This window comes from Amblyomma maculatum, chromosome 8 (assembly GCF_055883805.1).
Source record: "Amblyomma maculatum isolate TAMU_Amacu chromosome 8, ASM5588380v1, whole genome shotgun sequence".
In the NCBI taxonomy this organism is placed as follows: domain Eukaryota; kingdom Metazoa; phylum Arthropoda; class Arachnida; order Ixodida; family Ixodidae; genus Amblyomma; species Amblyomma maculatum.
In genome coordinates this window covers 95,021,116-95,040,014 of record NC_139351.1, presented here as the reverse complement: position 1 = coordinate 95,040,014, position 18,899 = coordinate 95,021,116, and the positions used below count along the sequence as shown (strand labels likewise).

The 18,899-nt window shown below is 44.9% G+C and overlaps 1 protein-coding gene across 2 annotated transcripts in view; it reads right to left on the bottom strand.

Annotated features, from left to right (window-relative positions):
- The window catches only part of LOC146181868 (receptor-type tyrosine-protein phosphatase T-like), an 80,742-nt gene that overhangs the window by 38,495 nt on the left and 23,348 nt on the right, over nucleotides 1-18,899 (bottom strand). For both annotated transcript variants that reach the window (XM_084576883.1, XM_084576884.1), the window contains 9 exons: nucleotides 18,194-18,270; nucleotides 17,791-17,946; nucleotides 14,175-14,291; nucleotides 12,439-12,672; nucleotides 10,839-10,970; nucleotides 6,229-6,393; nucleotides 3,598-3,744; nucleotides 3,378-3,511; nucleotides 553-739 (listed from right to left, as the gene is read on the bottom strand). In XM_084576883.1, coding sequence (XP_084433009.1) covers nucleotides 553-739; nucleotides 3,378-3,511; nucleotides 3,598-3,744; nucleotides 6,229-6,393; nucleotides 10,839-10,970; nucleotides 12,439-12,672; nucleotides 14,175-14,291; nucleotides 17,791-17,946; nucleotides 18,194-18,270 — 1,349 coding nt within the window. The remainder of the gene's footprint in view (nucleotides 1-552; nucleotides 740-3,377; nucleotides 3,512-3,597; nucleotides 3,745-6,228; nucleotides 6,394-10,838; nucleotides 10,971-12,438; nucleotides 12,673-14,174; nucleotides 14,292-17,790; nucleotides 17,947-18,193; nucleotides 18,271-18,899) is intronic.

Here is an 18,899-nt window from a genome sequence, read left to right as displayed (position 1 = left end):
CCACCAAAGGTCTACGGCAGCAGCGATGTACGATGGTTAACGTTTATTGCCATGTTTCATCTACACACACTGCCATGACTCTGGCAGGAAGCTTGCACCAAAGGTCTACGGCAGCAGCGATGTACGATGGTTAACGTTTATTGCCATGTTTCATCTACACACACTGCCATGACTCTGGCAGGAAGTTTCCACGAAAGGTCTATGGCAGCAGCGATGTACGATGGTTAACGTTTATTGCCATGTTTCATCTACACACACTGCCATGACTCTGGCAGGAAGTTTCCACCAAAGGTCTACGGCAGCAGCGATGTACGATGGTTAACGTTTATTGCCATGTTTCATCTACACACACTGCCATGACTCTGGCAGGAAGTTTCCACCGAAGTTCTACGGCAGCAGCGATGTACTCAACTGTAATGTGACTCTGGAATTTCTGGATAAGAACATATGCGGTTTATTCACAAAATACAGTGTCCCCATAAATTCAAATATGTGGCGAGTTACATTAACCTTGAATGACTAGAGCAGCGGAAGACACTCGGCTGTGCTTACCTCCGCATGGTGTTTTTACTGACGATGACAACGCCGTCTGCGAGTGCACGTGGCCACTGGTGTCATGCACTAGCACTTTGACTTGATACAGAGTGTTCGGCTTCAAGTCGGTAACCGTGAATAATTGTGTGTTGTTGCCGCTTTCCGGAATGACGTCGGTGCGGTTCCAGTTATTCATCCACCGCTCCTGAAAGAGGATTTCTCTATTATAAGCAAAAATGTCCACCACTCAACATTGTCACAGTATTCTGCAAATATCGCGTTTTTTATGGGTCTAGCGGTCTAGGCATTTAACCACTTCATGTTATTTCACATGAGTAGTACTTCGCCCAACGACTTTCTTAATGTTGTCTTTTTTCCTCGTTTACTTCTACTTAGGCTTCCCTTTTTAAGCGTGTCTTCTAGAGGCACGTAAAATATACCTGGCGTTAAGCGTTGGCACTTGGCCTGGAGATGAAGTCAAAAATAAATTAGGAACAGCCAATCTCCATTCATACTTCAGGATCGAGTAAACAAATTATGGGGAACACTTAAGCGCCGCCTTGAAGGGTGCTCAATTGCTATACCTGCTCACATATAAACCCCGCTTTACCGAATCCGTTTGGGCGTACCTGTGTAACCTAGGGGCAACGTGAATTCAAGTGCCATGGCAAACTGATTCCGAAATCACTCTCCCGTATAAAAGGAGAGGCCTGAGTTGGTCGACCCTGTCAAATGTAATGTTAAGCAGCCCTACGTCCAATCAATGCGGGGCCGTGTCAGCTGCCAGTTAGTACCTGCCAGGGCCATGCTCATGGTTTACAGCTCACAACACCGACGTCGACATGGGCACTGACGCCTGATAGTCGCGTTAGAATGAACCGAGGCAAACACAGCACTCAGACCTCAGTGATCGGCATTTTTAAAGCCCATAGTTTTAAGATGAATCATGGCAGTGTGCGTTATCTCTTGCACATGATCCACAAACAAAAAGGCACTTTAAGAATGCATGGTTGCTTTTTGTTTTAGTGCGTAGCACTACTAGCCGCTATCACGGATTTCGACAATGTCTGTCCGAAGACGCTCTCTCTCTCTCTCTTCGTGAACCTGAAGTGGAGAAAGAAGGTGACGACGCGCGCGTCGCCCGGCTCAGCATTGAGAAGGCGGAGCGGCCGCATAGCTGCAGCAGAAGCCACTCTCTTTCTCTCTCTGTCCATCCGTCTCTCCGTGAACTTGAAGAGGAGGAAGGGAAAGTGGCGACACCCGCATCACGCGACCTAACACTGAGGAGGCGGAGCGGTCGCATAAGCCCTGTATACATGGACTCGACAGGGTCGGGTTGAGTAAGCCTGTCGAGTAAAAAACCAGTTGTCGGGTTCATGTATACACAGTCGGGTCGAGTAAAATAGCCGCGGAGCGGGTCACGTTAACTCGCCTGCAGGGGGTAGGTTAACTCGCTTGACCCGCTTGTCTAAAAGCATGTAGACGCTGTCGAGTCAGGGAGTCGAGTTATGGCGAACTCTGGGATTAAAAAGCAACTGGAGCGACGAGGAGCATGAGCGAAGTTGAATGCATCTTAGCCCTCATCAACGATAAAAAATAGTATTCGAAGCTCTCAATAGTAAAAGGCAGCGGAATCAAACACGATTAAGAAACTTGCACAATAACTTAAAATCTCGACGCTACGCGCCGCTGCGATACTTACTCGCTGGAAAGCGAGTTCATGTAGACACAAATTGGGTCGAGTATTGGTGACCTCGCTTACTCAACGCTTACTCGACCCGGTGCTGTCGATTCCATGTGTACAGGGCTACAGATGCACCCAGTGAGAGAGTAAGACAGTGAGAGAGAGGCGTGTCAGTTGCAGACGTAGCGGCCGTCAATGGGCAGCGTTTCACAAGTGTGTGTTACTCCGGAGTGAGCAGTCGTGTGTCGCTCGCGCGTCCTCAACTTCGGCATCTCTACCCTCGCAACAGTCACTCCTCAGCCTTCACGAGCAGCAGACGTGCACACGCGGTGCTCCCTGGACCTCGGCTCCGAGCCGCTTGCCGCGTCGTGAAGCTGCTTGTGCTTACTTCCGCGCCTTAACTGGCACTCGTCTTCAAGCACGTTTCCCTCTCTTTTTTCTCTTTCTCTCCCCCTATAGTCCCACGCCAGACCTTTCGGCCCCAGAGCAGTGCATTGTAATTGTGCCTGCCTTCATTCATTTCTGAAGCGTTTGCTTCGCGTCGCAATGGATGAAGCCGGGCCGTCCGGCACTGCGGCGCAGATTCGCCGTGCTTGAAATGCTGAAGTACAACAATTAAGCAGTGCTACGCACCATCTTCTTATATGATTAGCTATGCAAATCGGCCGTAATTTTTTTGTTTGTATTTTTTCTAATGGGTACTACATTCTTTCGTGCCAACTTTTGACTGCGACTGTTAAAAAATTAGTTTCACACGCGGAGTCGAAATTCAAGTTCCTTATTACCCTGACTCTAAATAGTATCAAACAATGCATGATTACATCCATGTAATTCGTGCTTGGATAACTATTTGTCGATTTGTTGCAATGGTGTATTCTTGTTCAGTACTGCAGTAAGTATCTGGGTTCTGCAGCGTTTTTGTAGACGTTTTCGGTATATTCGCTGTTATTCCAAAGTAGAGCAGAATACCGCAGAAAATTCTACTACTACTGCGAACACTTATAATTTCCATAGACGCTTCTGGGCAAGAAAAACTACAAAGCGTCCGTTGTAACGCGGGAATTTTTTTTTTTTCTCAATCGAGATTACTTCTCCCATACTTTTTTCTTGTCTTATTCAAATGGCTGCAGCGCGGATTCACCGTGTGGGAGTTACGTACCTTGAACTGTATCACATAGCCGTCAGGGTCTCCCTCCCCCTTGTCTCCACTTTGCGGATCCCACCGGCTCCAGCGCACTTCGATGCTCTCTTCGTCGACAGGATTTGCGAAGAATTCTTTCAGCACTGGATATACTGTAAAGGAAAGTACGTGGGAACGTTAAAAATGCATGATTATTTAGCTCCTCATTCTGAGCGCGCACTAAGGACAATCCTCCTACCTCTGTCACAGAACGGCTCGTCTCGGTATCCTTCCTCGCAGACACTGTCGGAACATACGCCCCACTGCGGATGGCATCCTCTGCCATGCTGGCAGTGGCACAATCGGATCTGTTTACAGTCCGCACCGTAGGTTCCTGGCCTGCACGCTAAATGGAATGTAATGGCAAAGTTTGAATCTATATTTACAGCATGAGCATGAAAACAAATATCAAAAATCCTTAATTCGCGTTACCTCCCGCCGCATCTCCTAATTTCTGCGTAATACGTTCGAAAGGACATCGCTGTATATGCTAAGTTGGAGATATAATTGCCGTTGAACTGTATACTGCTAACGGCTTTCAGCCCTGTAGTAATTATGCACCGCAAGCAACACACAAAAAAGCACGAGGGACTTTAGCGACTAAAGTAGTGAAAGGCGACAGCTTGAGTGCCACATTCTGGTACGCAACTGGCACCGATCAGTAATTATGTATTCAATTAGTAGTTAGGTAAGTAGCTAAATAAATATTTAGTCAATTATTTCTCCTTTAATTATATAATATATGAATTTCTTAATTATCACCAATTGGTAAAGGATTAATTCATTAATTAGTAATTGATCGACATATGGCCATATAAGGCACACATTCGCGCATACTGTGGTAGTGCTCTGTGATTGGTCGAGACCTCTATGACGTCATCCCCACTGGGCCAATCAGAATCCCACAAAAGCGGGACACATATCTGTCCATGACAGCATCAGCCATTAAGGCTTTCGCCTTAAAAAAGACGGCGCTCAAAGCAGTGCAGTTACCTATGTCTAACGTACTACTCACCACGAGCGCATGCCTAAGCTAGCTGTCTAGTAAGTGAGATAAAAGCTGCACAAAATGAAAGGGACACACCATGTCGCATTAAGTATTCCCTGTCCCTTGAATATGCAAATGTATAGTCGCCAAGAATGTACCGGTGCGGACAAAATTAAACGGAGCAGGCCTTTTCGTTCTACCATTTTTCACGCTTTGCATAATTGCAACCGGCAGTCGTGATATGTGCGAACCGGTAGTAGACGCCAGTACCCTTTCAATTGGACCAATATTGTTTTCTTATCTCCAATGCAGAAGGCGTGATTTTAATTTGGACATAAAAGCACGCTCCGTTTACTTATGTCCGCACCTACATTCGAGGGGGTTTTCTTCTAAGGCCTGTAACATGGCTCACTGCAAATATCTAGCATTGCAATCTCGCATCTGAAGAGAACCTTCGTCCTGCCCTTTCTCGAGCTTAGGTATTCAAAGTGTGCTTTCAAGAGTCCAGTTACCAGGATTAGAAGCAAACCCCTTAGGATGGTTATTTTTGACAAAGACCCCGTTTAAAGCAAGCACCCTTGGACTGTTAATAAAGCGTACACGTGAGGTATGCGAGGTGTTCGATGTTATGAGATGCCTTGTGGGAAGACGTACATCCAGCAAGCAGGCATCTGCTTCAATGAGAGGACAAAAAAAAAACATGAGCTATTTATTGTGGACACGGAAATCTGATATCACCTCACGCTTTATTTGGAGTCCAGTTGTGCCCTTCTCAAATATTCCATGTCATACTGTAATCATACGAGCGACGCCTGAGTTCTTAAACAACTTTCTTTTAAGTCGCAAGGCCTTCAGGCCTCTCCCACATGTACATTGAGAAAGAGAGGACATTTCATGGCAGGTAGCATACCATGGGAAATGAAAATTTTTGTTCCTTTTTTCCTCTGGTGACACATCATAGAGGATCAAGTGCCAGTCAGGCCATCTGTTGACAGGAGAGTTGACATGATGACGCTAGTCGTCCCTCTCCAGAAATAGGGGCAGATGGCAGTGACAAAACAAACAGGAGTGTCCGAAACTGGCACAATATTGAAACCAGCGATGACATTCAAAGAGAAACTTGGCTTCGCCAGATGACTATTTTTAACAGAGATATGAAAACAAATGTCGAGATAAAAATAAAGAATCTCTAGTGTTTTCCAAATTAAAGAAAACAGTGCAGCAGAGCAACCACCGTCAACCATTAGAACCAAGAGACTAACTTCAAGGAGCTTTTATTGCACACTAAAAGTGAATAATAATAAGGAAGTAATTACTGATTAGCAGACCCCAGAAGGCAGTCACACGCATACACAGGAAACCCATGCAGCTTTGTAACTAACATCGTAGTGAAGAAAAACGTCTGCGACCACCGCTAGTTTCGGGCAGTCGCTCTACCACTTTAGCTAGCTAGAACGGCCAGCAGATCGGATTGTAAGGTGAGAGAAAACTAGCCAACAACTTCCACGAGGAACGGCATTAATTCAATGTGTTTTGAGAAAACTACCAAAATAAGGTATATGTGTAAATAAGGGAGTAGTTACTCATCAATATTACCCTATGTGTAGCGCCCCCTAAAATTTACCATGGCGAAGACCGATTACTTGCACTGAATGGCACGGAGAGCACGCGCCAACGGTAAGATATATTCAGCTCATACGTGCGGCGGTTTTTCAAGAACTGAAATGCAAGAGCAAGTAGCCTCAGTAAGGGATTGCGCGGAACCCGCGTGAGTCAAGATTATTTTCTGCTTATAGCTTAAAGCTTGCTTTGATGAATTGTACTAATTTCTTAGGTGCTTACGTTGGCTGCAATCGATACCCCGGAAGCCTGGGTAGCAGGAACAGCCGTAGGGATCCGGTAGGCAGAAGAGCATGCCCTGGCAGCGGGCGTCGCCTCCAGCGAGTGAAGCAACCTCGGTGCAGTTGTGGCTGCAATTCTGGCCGAAGTGGTGGGACTCGTTGCAAACTGCAAAGTGATACGCGACCGCTGCAATCACTGTCTCGCGGACTGCATAGCCGTGTAGAATACACTATCCATAGTCGCACGCTGAGCATCCCCCTCAAACAAGATTTGTGTGCAGTGATGCAGAAAGCGAAACAAGACAGACCATTGAAACGATAAGGTTAACGCGAGAGATTTAAGTGTCCCCCACTCAGAGGGAACTCCGGCGCCCTAGTTGTTGGTATGACGAGAAGATCGCGATTTGTCCCTATAGTCATGACAGGACACGCTATTGAAAGTGATTAAAGCTTGAGACAAATTGTAATTACAAGTTTGCAGCACGACCCTAACGTTAATAAGACATGTAAAGATTGGGAAATAAATCTGAAGATAAAATTTTGACAATTGATGAAGACCTAGCCAGTAATCCTTGAATCGTGAGTCAGATAAGCTATTCTATTAAGGTGTGTTCACTCGACGTAGTTATAAAATACAGAAATAAAGGAAATATTGACCGTGTCTGGGAAGAAATATACAAAGAGGTCGCACTAAAGAGTTTTAGCGTACCACGAAGCGCGATCAGTTAGCGTGATCCGCCACCGCGAGTTTCACAGCGCATGCTCAGATGGCCTTAACGCCAATAGATGGCGCCACATGATGGCAGTTGAGCTCAACATGCGGTGGCCAAGTCGGCCCGACCAAAAGCGACTGAATGAGTGGTGAAGCACAGTTCGCGCACGTTAAGAACATGCGAGTGTTACTGTGATTTTGTGTGCATGTAATCTGTATATATGGGCTACGTTCAAGGCTAGAACATCGCTATTGCGTTGCCCACCCGTTACAAAGGGTGGAGCCAATAAATCCAATTTATTCCAGGCAAATAGACTTTCCCCGTCGGGACCAATCAGCGCTTGAGATATGGCCGCGCGCGACAGAGAGTCCCGGTGGTGGATCGCAAATCACTCTATACCGAATCTCTCTAATATTATCGCGTCATAAACCTGATGAGGGAGCATATTTGTCCCCTGAGTTATTTTGGAGTTCATAGCTGCGTAGACTCTCACCTCGTACAGCGAAGGAAGCTCAGGTTAGTGCAGTGAGCATCGATCATAAATCTCGCGTTGAGATTTATCCTGAGGCGTCACTACACTTAGTTTTATGACACACAACGCAATACAAGCAGGGATAAATTGAGCTGCACCGAATAACCTGTTTAAATTCGCGCTAAAAGCTTTTAATGAACCGGTCCTTTAAGGTGAAAAACTTTTGTTCCCATGAAAGCACAGAGCTCGATTAATTCTCGCGTCGGAAGTGATGATGCAAAACTTAAAAACAGCCTGATGACCAAGCAGCTGTTCTGTACGACTGCTGACTCCAAGGACACAGCCTTTACTACCGGCCACAGCAGCTTCACTTCAGAGGATGCAAAATTGAGGAAACGCCTATGTGCTCTGCGATCTTAGTTTAGGGAGACGAATCGTAGGATGCCTAACGATTCTGTGGCAGTGGATTATCCCATGGCTGAAAAGCAGGTTTTCTCTTTGGAAAATAACTTGAGATATGCAATGAATCTGAGCCGTAAATACTCTTTTGATGTACTAAGTCACCATTAGAGGATGCAGTCCAACCCGGATATGTCATACTCGAGTGAGATTGAGGAGTAGTTCAAAATAACAATATTTCAATACAAAAATGCTAATAAACCAGCTCGGCTACCACTAGCTGGCATGGTGACATCGCACAACTACCTTCTGTGCGTTGCTAGGCCTAACCTACGTAGCACTGAAGTGCCAGCGCACTGCGTTTTAGAAGTAGCCACTGCTTATCGCAATATGTATTTTGCTACCAATTTAAAATAAAGAAATTACTCATCAAGGTTATCATGCGTTTGATTTACGGAAATTGCAAGTGAAGCGAGCTAATCCCGCCATTACAGGGCACCGGCTAGGCTTCAGTTTTGTTGATGTCCCTGTATGACACCAATGCGGCATGAAAAGTGACTACTGGATACTTAAGTTCACCATCAAGCATATCCCACGATCACCTCGACATGCTGTTGCACAACACTAGCACTGTCACTGGATACCCACGACCGCAGTCCTCCAAGCTCGATAAGGGATCGGAGGGAAGCGCAACTTGCAATTTTGCGATGCGCTGTTTGATGTATCAAATAATCGGTCAAATTGGAGTTATAAATGTTACACTAATTTACTGTATTCTATGAGAGGAATTTTATAGCGTTGTAAGACTGCAAACGTTGGCAAAAACTTCAGGTCTTGAGGCTAGCATCGCTCTTTCTATGTATCAAATATATAAAGCAAACGTATATTTCATGCTTCGATCTCGCCTTCCCATTCACCAACTTTCGTGCCGGAGCACAATGAGCAAGAAACTCCCAAGAAAAGACCATCCATTCCTTATTGAGAGTAAAACTTGATTATATGCATATGACTCTTTCCGACCGCATAACAGTGTTGGTCCGGCAAAAAAATGCGGTGAATTCGGAGCTGCCCAACTTAAATGTAAAATTGTTTCCGCCATTCATTTAAAACTCGGCGTGTCTACACCGCCCGAAAAATAAAAACTAAATAAAAAGACGTCTCAGCGCTTAAAAGCGGCGTAGCCTGCCCTGTAAGGCCTAAACCCCAAAAAATTGCGATAACGCATTGAACTTTACTTAGTAAGGAAATCGGTCAGTGATGACGATACCTGTGATAGTTTGCCGCTGCCGCTCACCGCGGTCGTCTACCGCTACCGCGCGCCGTCAGCGCAGCATGCGCTGATTGGTCCCTGCGTGCGGATTCCGCCGTAATTTGACAGGAACGTGGCGCCATCTGTCGCCCTCTAGGTGCCCTGCGCATGCGTACTGAGGCTCGCGCGGTAGCGGTAGACCATAGCGGCAAGCGGTAGCGCTAAACCGCTAGCCTAGCGGCGCTGAAAGCATGCGCCTAGCCACTTAACTCGCCGCTGGCTCGAAGCAGTGCGCTCGCTTCGCATCACGGTTGCACCTAACCACATGACTCGCCGTTCGCCTGATGTAAGCAAGGGCGCTGCTCGGCGCTTCGCGGAGCTATCGAAGAAGCGGCTGTAGATACCAGCCGCTAGTTTGTGAATCGAAGACGCCAGGCCGAATCTGACAGTCGTGCAGATATTATGCGCCGGGAACAAGCACTTGATAATGAGCGTAAAAGGAAGCATTCCAGACTAGCAGCACAAACCGAAGATGACAGAGAGGCTCGCCTTGAGAAATAGCGGGTAAACCGTGCAACTACACAGCGGAACACCAATTTGGGCGTGGCGTTCCACAATTTTCAGCTAGGATGCGGCCTGGAAGTTTCGGATGTTAAAACTGTGGCGAACTACTTCACCGAATATGAGAAAGTCTTTGCCGTAATGCAACCAAAATACAAAACTTTACCAAGTGTTGAACAATAAAGATTGACCAAGGCTTGAACAAGAAGAGATTACCTAAAGCTAAACTATATGTCTAACCATTCTTAACTGATCTTCCGCATCATATAACCGGGTGCCACCGAGTTGAGCCTCGGCCAGTATAACTGTGCAGTTTTTGCTTAACCAGGTGTTACCAAACTTTCGCTTACATAAACCACAGCCATTTTTTACTTAATGTAGTAAGCTCTACGATTCTCCGTGAAATTTGCACCCTTCCGGTGACACTGCAGTAATCTATCGATACAGGCGATGGCTAACATGCTTGGTCCTCAATGAGCCTTTACATTATCTGGTTGGCGAGTTAAAAAAAGGCTCTTTCGACCTGTTCGATTTCTCACGCAACCTGTAACGCAAGTTTACAACAGTCATCATCAAGGCGTTGACATGCCAATGACTCTTTGTACACCGCAACCATATCGGCCATTACAGAAGACATTGTCATCAAGATGGCGCGCCACCACAGTGACGGTAACAAAGGGTGGTCTTACTTTTGTAACCGGGATGAGGCGCCTGCCTTCCGAAAAGCCCGGTGGAGCGTGGTCGAAACCCCAGGCGGTCGAAATTTCTGGAGCCCTCCACTTCGGCGGCTCTCATGGTCTGAGTCGCTTTGGGACGCTAATCCCCATAAACTAAACCAGACTAAACTTGACCTCGGTCATAGAGTGTTTCGTGCTGAGTTTGTGTACCCTGATGCAAGCTGTCCTTGTCACTGAAACAGCTGCAAGCGTGTAACGCCCACTGCTTTGGCTGGCCTCTGAAAGCATAAGGCATGGCCCGTGCATTGGACATAACTTTTAACGGCGACTACCTAGTTAGGGACGTAATGAGATGCACTTGTCAATATATAGAATAGAACCCCAAGGCTACTCTCCTCGAAGCCCATCTCTTCTCGTCACATCCCAGCAAAAGCGTTTAGAGACGGGATCTGCGAAACTTGACCTGAATGGCACGACACAGACGAATACATTCCCCACTTGTAACAACTTGCTCGACATTGTGTATATACCAATACTCACAATTTTCGCAGTTTCGGCCTACAAATCCAGGTGGGCAGATGCAGACACCCGTAATGTCGTGGCAGACTCCTCCGTTTAGGCACAGGGGGCAATTTTCTTTACAGTCGTGACCGTGCATACCTTGTGGACAAGCTGAAAGGTGCACAAGACGCCAAGAGCAATGACAAAAAAAAAACGTAAAAAAAACCGACGCGATACGCACAGTGAATCTGACGCAGTTGAAAGGAGCCCTAAATTCTGCTACCTCTTGCCCTTACGATGGAGCTTAAGTCTCACCCGAATTGTTTCTCGTATTTCGGCATGCACAACAAGCTACTTCAAACAAAAATTTTACACGCGCCTTTGATGAGTCCCTAAGGTACAGCATTGGTCAAAAATGCACAGGCCGCTGGGTTGTATTCTGAGCCAGGCAGTGTGACCTGTTCATCGGCAGTGCTCCAAGTCTTTTAAAGGCGATCGAAACATTTGTCCTCACCCACCCGGATGTTAAAGCTGCCAGAGGAGCTAAAACATTTCCGCTACACGACTGACAACCTAAAGGGTGATGTTTGTACATTTCTGGCAAAAGATACAGTGAAGTCGCCTGGCCTTTTTCATGATTAGACCGCCTCATCGTTCCAGAAACACGGCTGCGTAAACTAAGAAACTCGTAACACTAAATGGTATGCAAATCACTCCACCTGACGCCTCACATCCCGTCTTCGCGTAGAGAGCACACCCGTTCATATCCTTTTCCGCTGGCGTAGCTTTGTGCGGATGCCACTTTTTCCAAGCAGAATCGGGTACAAATAGCGTAGCTTCCGAATGGAATACCGAATCAGTGATAAAACCTACTCGAATACAAATCGAATATTTGTATTCGGGCAAAACTCACAGTCATAATAAAAATACAATCACCAGTAGCGGCACTGTTGTACGGGGCTGGGCTATAACCTGTTGCGTTAACGTTACATCTGTTAATCGGCGCATTACATATTTTCATAAGGGGGCCACAACGTGACGCGGTATGCGTTATTATGTTTCAAGGCTCCAATTTATGCGCATAAAAAATTGCTTTTGCTTCCGTTGACTAGGCCTCATAAGCCAAGGCCATGCCACAGGACGTGAGACGAGTGACTGCTACGTGTGAGCCATGGACTCCGAGATCGGGCATCAAAAGCAGGACGTGCTGAACTTGCTTGAGCCCGGCTGCGCGGTTCTGTCTTATAGGCTATGTATGATAAATATGAATGCCACCTCGCGAATGCGCCATTTCGTGGCGCTGGACTTTTCCCTCCGCACATACCGATTGCGGCAATATGGTGCTTGGAGCCGACGTGTGCTCTATATATTGAATACTTTTCGAAGAAAATGCATTATAGCTTGCTTGAGCAATAAATCGAGAAGTATTCTGAAAATTGCAAACATGTTTAAGTCATTTCAAATAATTTTGAACTTACACTATTCTATTCCAATAATCAAATAGAATGACGTTATAGTAGCTACTCAATTTTTTTCGTAATATTTTTACGCCCTTAATGTGCCGTGATCACATTGTGAACGAGTCGGATGATTTTGAGATCTCGCAGCACGATTCATTATTTGCATAATCGGAACTCACCACGCACAATAACTCTGGAGGCTTGATACGATAAGCTTTGCGTGTTGAACACATACAGGCCTCCGTCTCCCAATTGAGCCTTGACGATGTGGACCGTTGAGCCCCTCCCCGTGACGACTTGGGATCTTGCTGGCGATCCATCCTTCAACCAGTTAACGCGAGCTCCGTTAACATTGTTTATTTCGGCGTCTTCTCCAACGCTGATTGTTTGGCTCAAGGTGTTCGGGAAATTCACTTGAAGCATCAGCGATAGTAAAGAACAAAAATCAAGAGTCAATACATCTTCGCTGTTATAGTAAAGGATAAAAATCAAGAGTCAATACATTTTTGCTGTTGTATAAGGGGGCACAAAAGTCGACTTATTCTTAAAATGAACGCTGTGCGAGCTCAGGGTGAAATAAGGAACCAGAATAGTTAAATGCTGAGAAAAACTAAACAAAGGCGCAATGACCACGAGTTTCGGTTTATTAAAATAAACACATGTAGGGTTGGGATAATTGCGAGCTTATATTAGAAGATTTCTTTGACAGGAAGTTGCGTTGTAGGAAGGGGCGAGTCTTTGATGCGAAACTGAAGTATTTGATAGGTGTTCATCAAAAGTAACTGCAAATTGACATATTAAAGATCTTCACTCGGTCCTATAAGGCTGCATCTAAAATAACCCCCGTAGGCAAAGTGGTATATCAACGAAACAAGATTCTATTGAAACTCTGTTGTTGGAACTCGTACAGCAGTACCCAGCCTTAATTTCCCTTGTATGAAAATCCAACCATTAGAGTCCACTCCCTTCTTTTTTACTGTTTTTTTTTATTCTTTGGTATCATGTTTTGTTTTTTTCGGCGAAACCGTCTTCGTTGATTTGATTAGGGTCGCCTTTCCTTGGCACAAGCGGATCGGAGATAAGCACTCCGCCACAAGAGACAGGAAGGAAGGAAGAAGAAAAGACAGAAAGGTGGGAAATTGGAGGGGAGCCTCCGCGGAGAGAGATGAATGTAAAGGAGGTAAAAAATTACTGATTAAACAAGGCTGCTGCTTAGTTTCAGCAAGTCGTAGCTTAGTTTAGATAGTTTAGACCAGGTACCTTGAGTAACGCACGGCGCAAAATTCACAACTGCAGCGCGAGGGAAAAAACTACCGAAGCAACCACTTTGTAGGTATAGATTCTAAATAGAGCATCTTCAGGGTTTCTTCTGTGCTTCGTTCTCTGCGCTGATTTTCTGAATTTCCGCCGTGAATAGGCAACTAGCATTCACCGAAATTTTAAACACTACTGTTTCTTTTACAATGGCCACTTTTCTCTCATAAGGAAACAAACAACGCCCATTATTCTTGCACCCCTCCGTCTCTATGGTTATCCTTATGCTCCTTCATTATTGTATTGTTTCTCTTCGTTTCGTCCCATTTCTTGTGGAGGTTGGCTGAAGAATTAATCGTCCCCTTTTATTTCACGAAAAATCTCACTCGGTTCAGACTCAACCTTCTTGTCTCCAGGGGTAGATACGTGATGTATCTCAGTGCAGTAAGTTGTAATCAACATTATCATGCACACAAGCATGTAAGATTATACGTCTTTGACTTGCTCTTGCATACAGTTACTGACACTATAAATGCGCAGACAAGGTGGTACTTTTTTTTTTTCGAGCTTCGTGAGTATTTTTTCCCCATCACAGCAGCCAGCCGTGTTCCCGATCTGCCTAAGATATTTGCTTATGGAATAATGCACTTGAAAGACTCACGTTCTCTAAGCATGGCCAAGGACGTGGCAGAAGAAAGAACTGTGCCGGACACGGCACAAACAAATGCTCCGAAATCAGGTGCCGATTGTAGAGCCGACCAGACCATCTTGAAGACTCCTATACATGCAACATAAAAATAACTTTGTTGTTATCCCCGGAAATATTTCATTTCTTAACATTTGTTTTCAAACATTTCACACGACTCTAACGAAAAAACTGTATGAATCACAATCAACTCATACAGATTTCTCATACTGAACTCATACTAAACTCATACAAATTTCATACAATCTCATATATTTCTCATAAGCTGGATGATAATTGTATGAGATTATATGAGAATTGTACAAGTTTAGTGTAAGTTTAGTATGAGAAATCTGTATGAGGATATTGTGACTGATAAGGTTTTTTCACTACGGGAGCCCTAACAAAGCGTATAAATCAGAAAAGCACGGACTCAAGAAGAGCGCAATCTTCATATTACTTAAAAGTATACCAAATATTTCATCTCACCAGCACATGTCAAGAAATGTAAATTACGGGACCATTCTAATTAACATATTATTTTATTCAAACACGACTAGCTGGCAACGCGTTCCATTTTGCAGTCACATTTGACAACGACGAGTACAGGAAAATTTCTGAAAGCATTCAAAGGTGATGTAACAGTATTTCTTTGCGCTTTTCGTCTTTCAGGTATTCCTGTGTAGTTTTCTGTTCAATACTGCTTTGTTTCTGCACTATCTCCAGAAAGTACTTCGAGTAAAGTTTTTGCCCATGAATTTTAATAGGGTGAAGCCACATAACCCAACACTTACGTAATCAAACATGAGTACATGATGACACGGTGGGACGAATGCAGAAGGTAGAAATGATTATGCAATTGAGAACAATCAGTTGGTGCACGGTGACCTCACACGATATACCTTACACTTTTTTATCAATGGTTAGGGCGCTCGAGTGTTCAACCAAGAGAAGCAGGATAATATCCCGGCGGCTTTTAGATGGGGAAGACAGCAAGGAAGCCCGTGTACTGAGCGTTGTCAAGGCACTTTGAAAAATCACAGGTGGTCGAAATTTCCGGAGTCTTACACTATGTTGCTCCTCAAATCCTGAGTCGCTTTGGGACGTTAAAACTTGTGAACCAACGTCGCCACAGTAAGCGTCCTGAAATGTATCTGAATTGCACTCCTTGCAACAGCCCTGAAATATGAACCATCTGTGGCTTGTGCGCCCAACTGCTGGCTATATATAGTGATTTAAAAAACGTGACAATTAACTCACTAAAGCCGAGACATGTACGGGCAGTGACCTACGAAGAGTTGATGTGGCATGGGGGAAGCCGAAGAGCAGCTCTGGTTCACTTATAGGGAACAATCTAGCAGCGTCATAAGGGAAGAGACACGGAGCTCGATTGAAATGACAAGCGAACTAGGAGAGGAGGAGAAGAGGCAGGGACGTTAACTGGCAAAGGAAGCTGGTTTGCTACACTGTAACGAGGGAAATATGCTTTTCCGCAATTCCTAAGCGCGTTTGATGAACTTTAGCTGTGCCTAATCACAGTCTTATAAACATACGACATATTCATAGCTTCTCACGAAATGTTATGAGACACATAGGCTCCGTCTTTAGAGGTACGGCGCGCTAGCGTAGGCTACCACAACACATACAAAGCCTGCTTTAATCAAGCAGTATAATTTTGCCTTCCTAAAGTGTAAAGTGAATGCAAGGGTCCTGACAGGCTGATCCTGATATCACCCTCCGGATATCCTGATATCCTGATATCACCCGACTTTGCAGCTGCTGTCAAACGTAACCTCGGGGGGAACCCTATGTGTAGTCTTTGCGCGACCATGTCAGATGCCAGCTAGCGCTTGCCAGCGCCATACTCGTAACTTTTCGCTCAAAACGCCGGCGCCCTCGCCGGATTTTCTGTAAACGGGGCCTTCAATGCTATTGCGTTAAAAAAAATTAAAAGATGTAAAGAAAAATTAGTAAAGGGAGTAAAAGGGAAAAAGGAGTCACTAGGCTAAACGCGCACTGTAAAGTCGCAGCTTCTCGTCCAGCAAACCGAGTGTCTGGTAGGTCTTCAGTTAAGATGATTTCCGCTGCCACTGCGCGAAGCTTTTTTACTACGTCAGCGGGCGTGGGTCTAGGTTACCAATGCACGGCTTAGAAATCGTATTTGGGCACTATATTCGGGGTACTCATGAAGAATGTGCGAAGTGGTGTACTCACTGCCACTGATGTCGCACGATAAACGCACGCGGACTCCACTTTACTCCACTTATTGTGTATGGCGTGTGGGGCTAGTTAGGTGTGCAATAAAAATAAAAATTGTAACACGGAGTATCGCTACCGTGAGTGGTGCATAATGCTAAATATATGGCATAAGTTTAGATCCAGCTAGGAGTGTGAGTGTTCATTCGTACATAAGAAATTTGGGAAGCTTAACACTTCTTCATATTTTACCGTCAATAGAACACAAAGACGTGTTTTGACAGCAAAGCAAATAGTTAAATAGGCAGCTGCAGCTTTGGTATATTAGCTAGCTCATCGACCTTCCTGAACAGATGACGACCTACCCGCCGCGGTGTTCCTATAATTAAGGCACTCAGCTATTGAGCCGGTGGCCTCGGGTTAGACATCGGCCGCGGCACCCACAGTTCAGTGGAAACAAAATGCAAGAAGGCGCCTGCGTGCTATGCGATGCCAGCCTGCTTTAATTAAAGAGCCATATACAGCTTGACGTATTCCAGAGCGTTGCACTATACCGCGTCGCACACAGCCGGTGTGTGGCCCCGGGATGTTAAACACCGTAATCTACAATACAAAGCGGTGCCTGCCAGAAACGATGTCACAGTCTCTTTAACCTTCATTATAAAGCGCCTTTTCAGCATTAATACTCCTCCATGCCTTGCTTGGGGCAATGTTGGCTGTTGTTGTTTTTTACGCTCTTTGCAAAATTCAGAGTCGGCGTTGGAGTTGTCAGTGTTGGTGTCGTGAGAAGAACGAATTGCGGGACATCGCAATACCGCATGATGCGACCTATCTAGAAGGTGACACCAACTTTAGTCACTCTTTTGAGATGAAAGTCGTATGGTAGTCGAACCTAGTGGGACCAATAGATTCCGCATCAGACACGTTGTAGACTAAAACTGGTCATACAAACACTCTCTCGTACGGTTTGGCTCAGTTCTAGGCTCTACATTTATGTAAGGTGGTCTCTCATATGTTTCAGTAGTTTATATATTTCGGTAGCTTATGACTGTGCTCTAATCAGTATGTGTGAGACAAAAGAGGCTCAAATTGAGGGATCCGGAATAAATCGAATAAGAATGAGCATGTTCACAAACAAGAGCCTTTACCGCTACCGCGCTATACACTTAAACGCAGCTTAAGAGCCCCATATATTGATGTTTTTTTTAATTATGAGAAATCAACCAAAAATGTACACTTATAGAATACAAAAGCACCTGATAACATCGTTTACTCTGATCATGTAGTGCACCTCAACTCCAATTATTTTCTCATTAGCGCTTTCTGGTCCCTGCCGTCGTGACAGTTCAATAAGCGCTGAAAACAAAGTGCAAACTAAGATAAACAGCCTCCTCACCATCGTACTGAATGGTTCCATCATACTTTCTGAGATTCGAGCCCCAGTATCCGAATTCAATCTCTCGTCCAGGAGGCCCGAAACAAACCTGCACGTGCTTTTGATCTCGTTTGTACCGGTAGAGCACGTGAACGGATGTCAGGTCTAGTACTGGCTCTGCGGAAGTGAAAAAAAAATAGAAAAAAATGTATTTTAAATAAACGCACCGCATTTCGACAAGCCCCCCAGCAAAGATTCACACTAATATGATTGCACAAGTTAGAGTCCTTGCCGCCTTTAAAGACAGTTGATATTCAATGGGATTCAATTGCACATGATAAAACTTTTACCAAGCTTCGTTAAAATGTGATGTTTTCTTTCGCGGCAGTCGACTTGAGTGCTAAAGGCATTTAGGTCCACTCACCTTGAATACGCGGAGAAGTGAAGACGTAATGCCCATAGTGTCGGTAGGCGTACCAACCTGCAGTCAAGCTGCCTTTGCTAGAAAGGATAAAAAGACGACCATATGGCACACTTCAAAACTTCAAAAGCCGCAAGGGCCGAAAACGAACTATGTCAATATATATATATATATATATATATATATATATATATATATATATATATATTCAGCGAATGTAAGAGTACTTCCAAGCTTCAATGAACCAATAATGCGCAGGAAAGAGATTGAGGCAGTGTGTTGTTCAAAAGCATATCAAGCCTATTGAGACGTTTTCGGCGTGTCGCTGTCATTATTGTTTTGGTACTGGGAGTTTTGCATGTTTGAGGTAGCATTTGTGGTATGTCTACTTGCATTATGGTAAATGACTATATATAGCAAATGATACATGGTAGTTGATCAGCGTGATTACATAGTCGGGACTGGCATGTACTGAAACCATTGTGTGGTGTATAGCGGTGATGGCGTGTACGCAGTAGCGTAAGGCATGTGAAGGAGCAAGACAAGTCAGGTGTGGTCGTGACAAGTGTGCCATGTAATTACATATTGTGAATCATTAATTTGGCAAAGATCAATAGGGGCGAATTTCTATATATAGAATCCATCTAGCAGGGTAGTGCGTATGAGTAACGGGACAAGTCATGACTCCAAATCATGCAAGTTATGATGA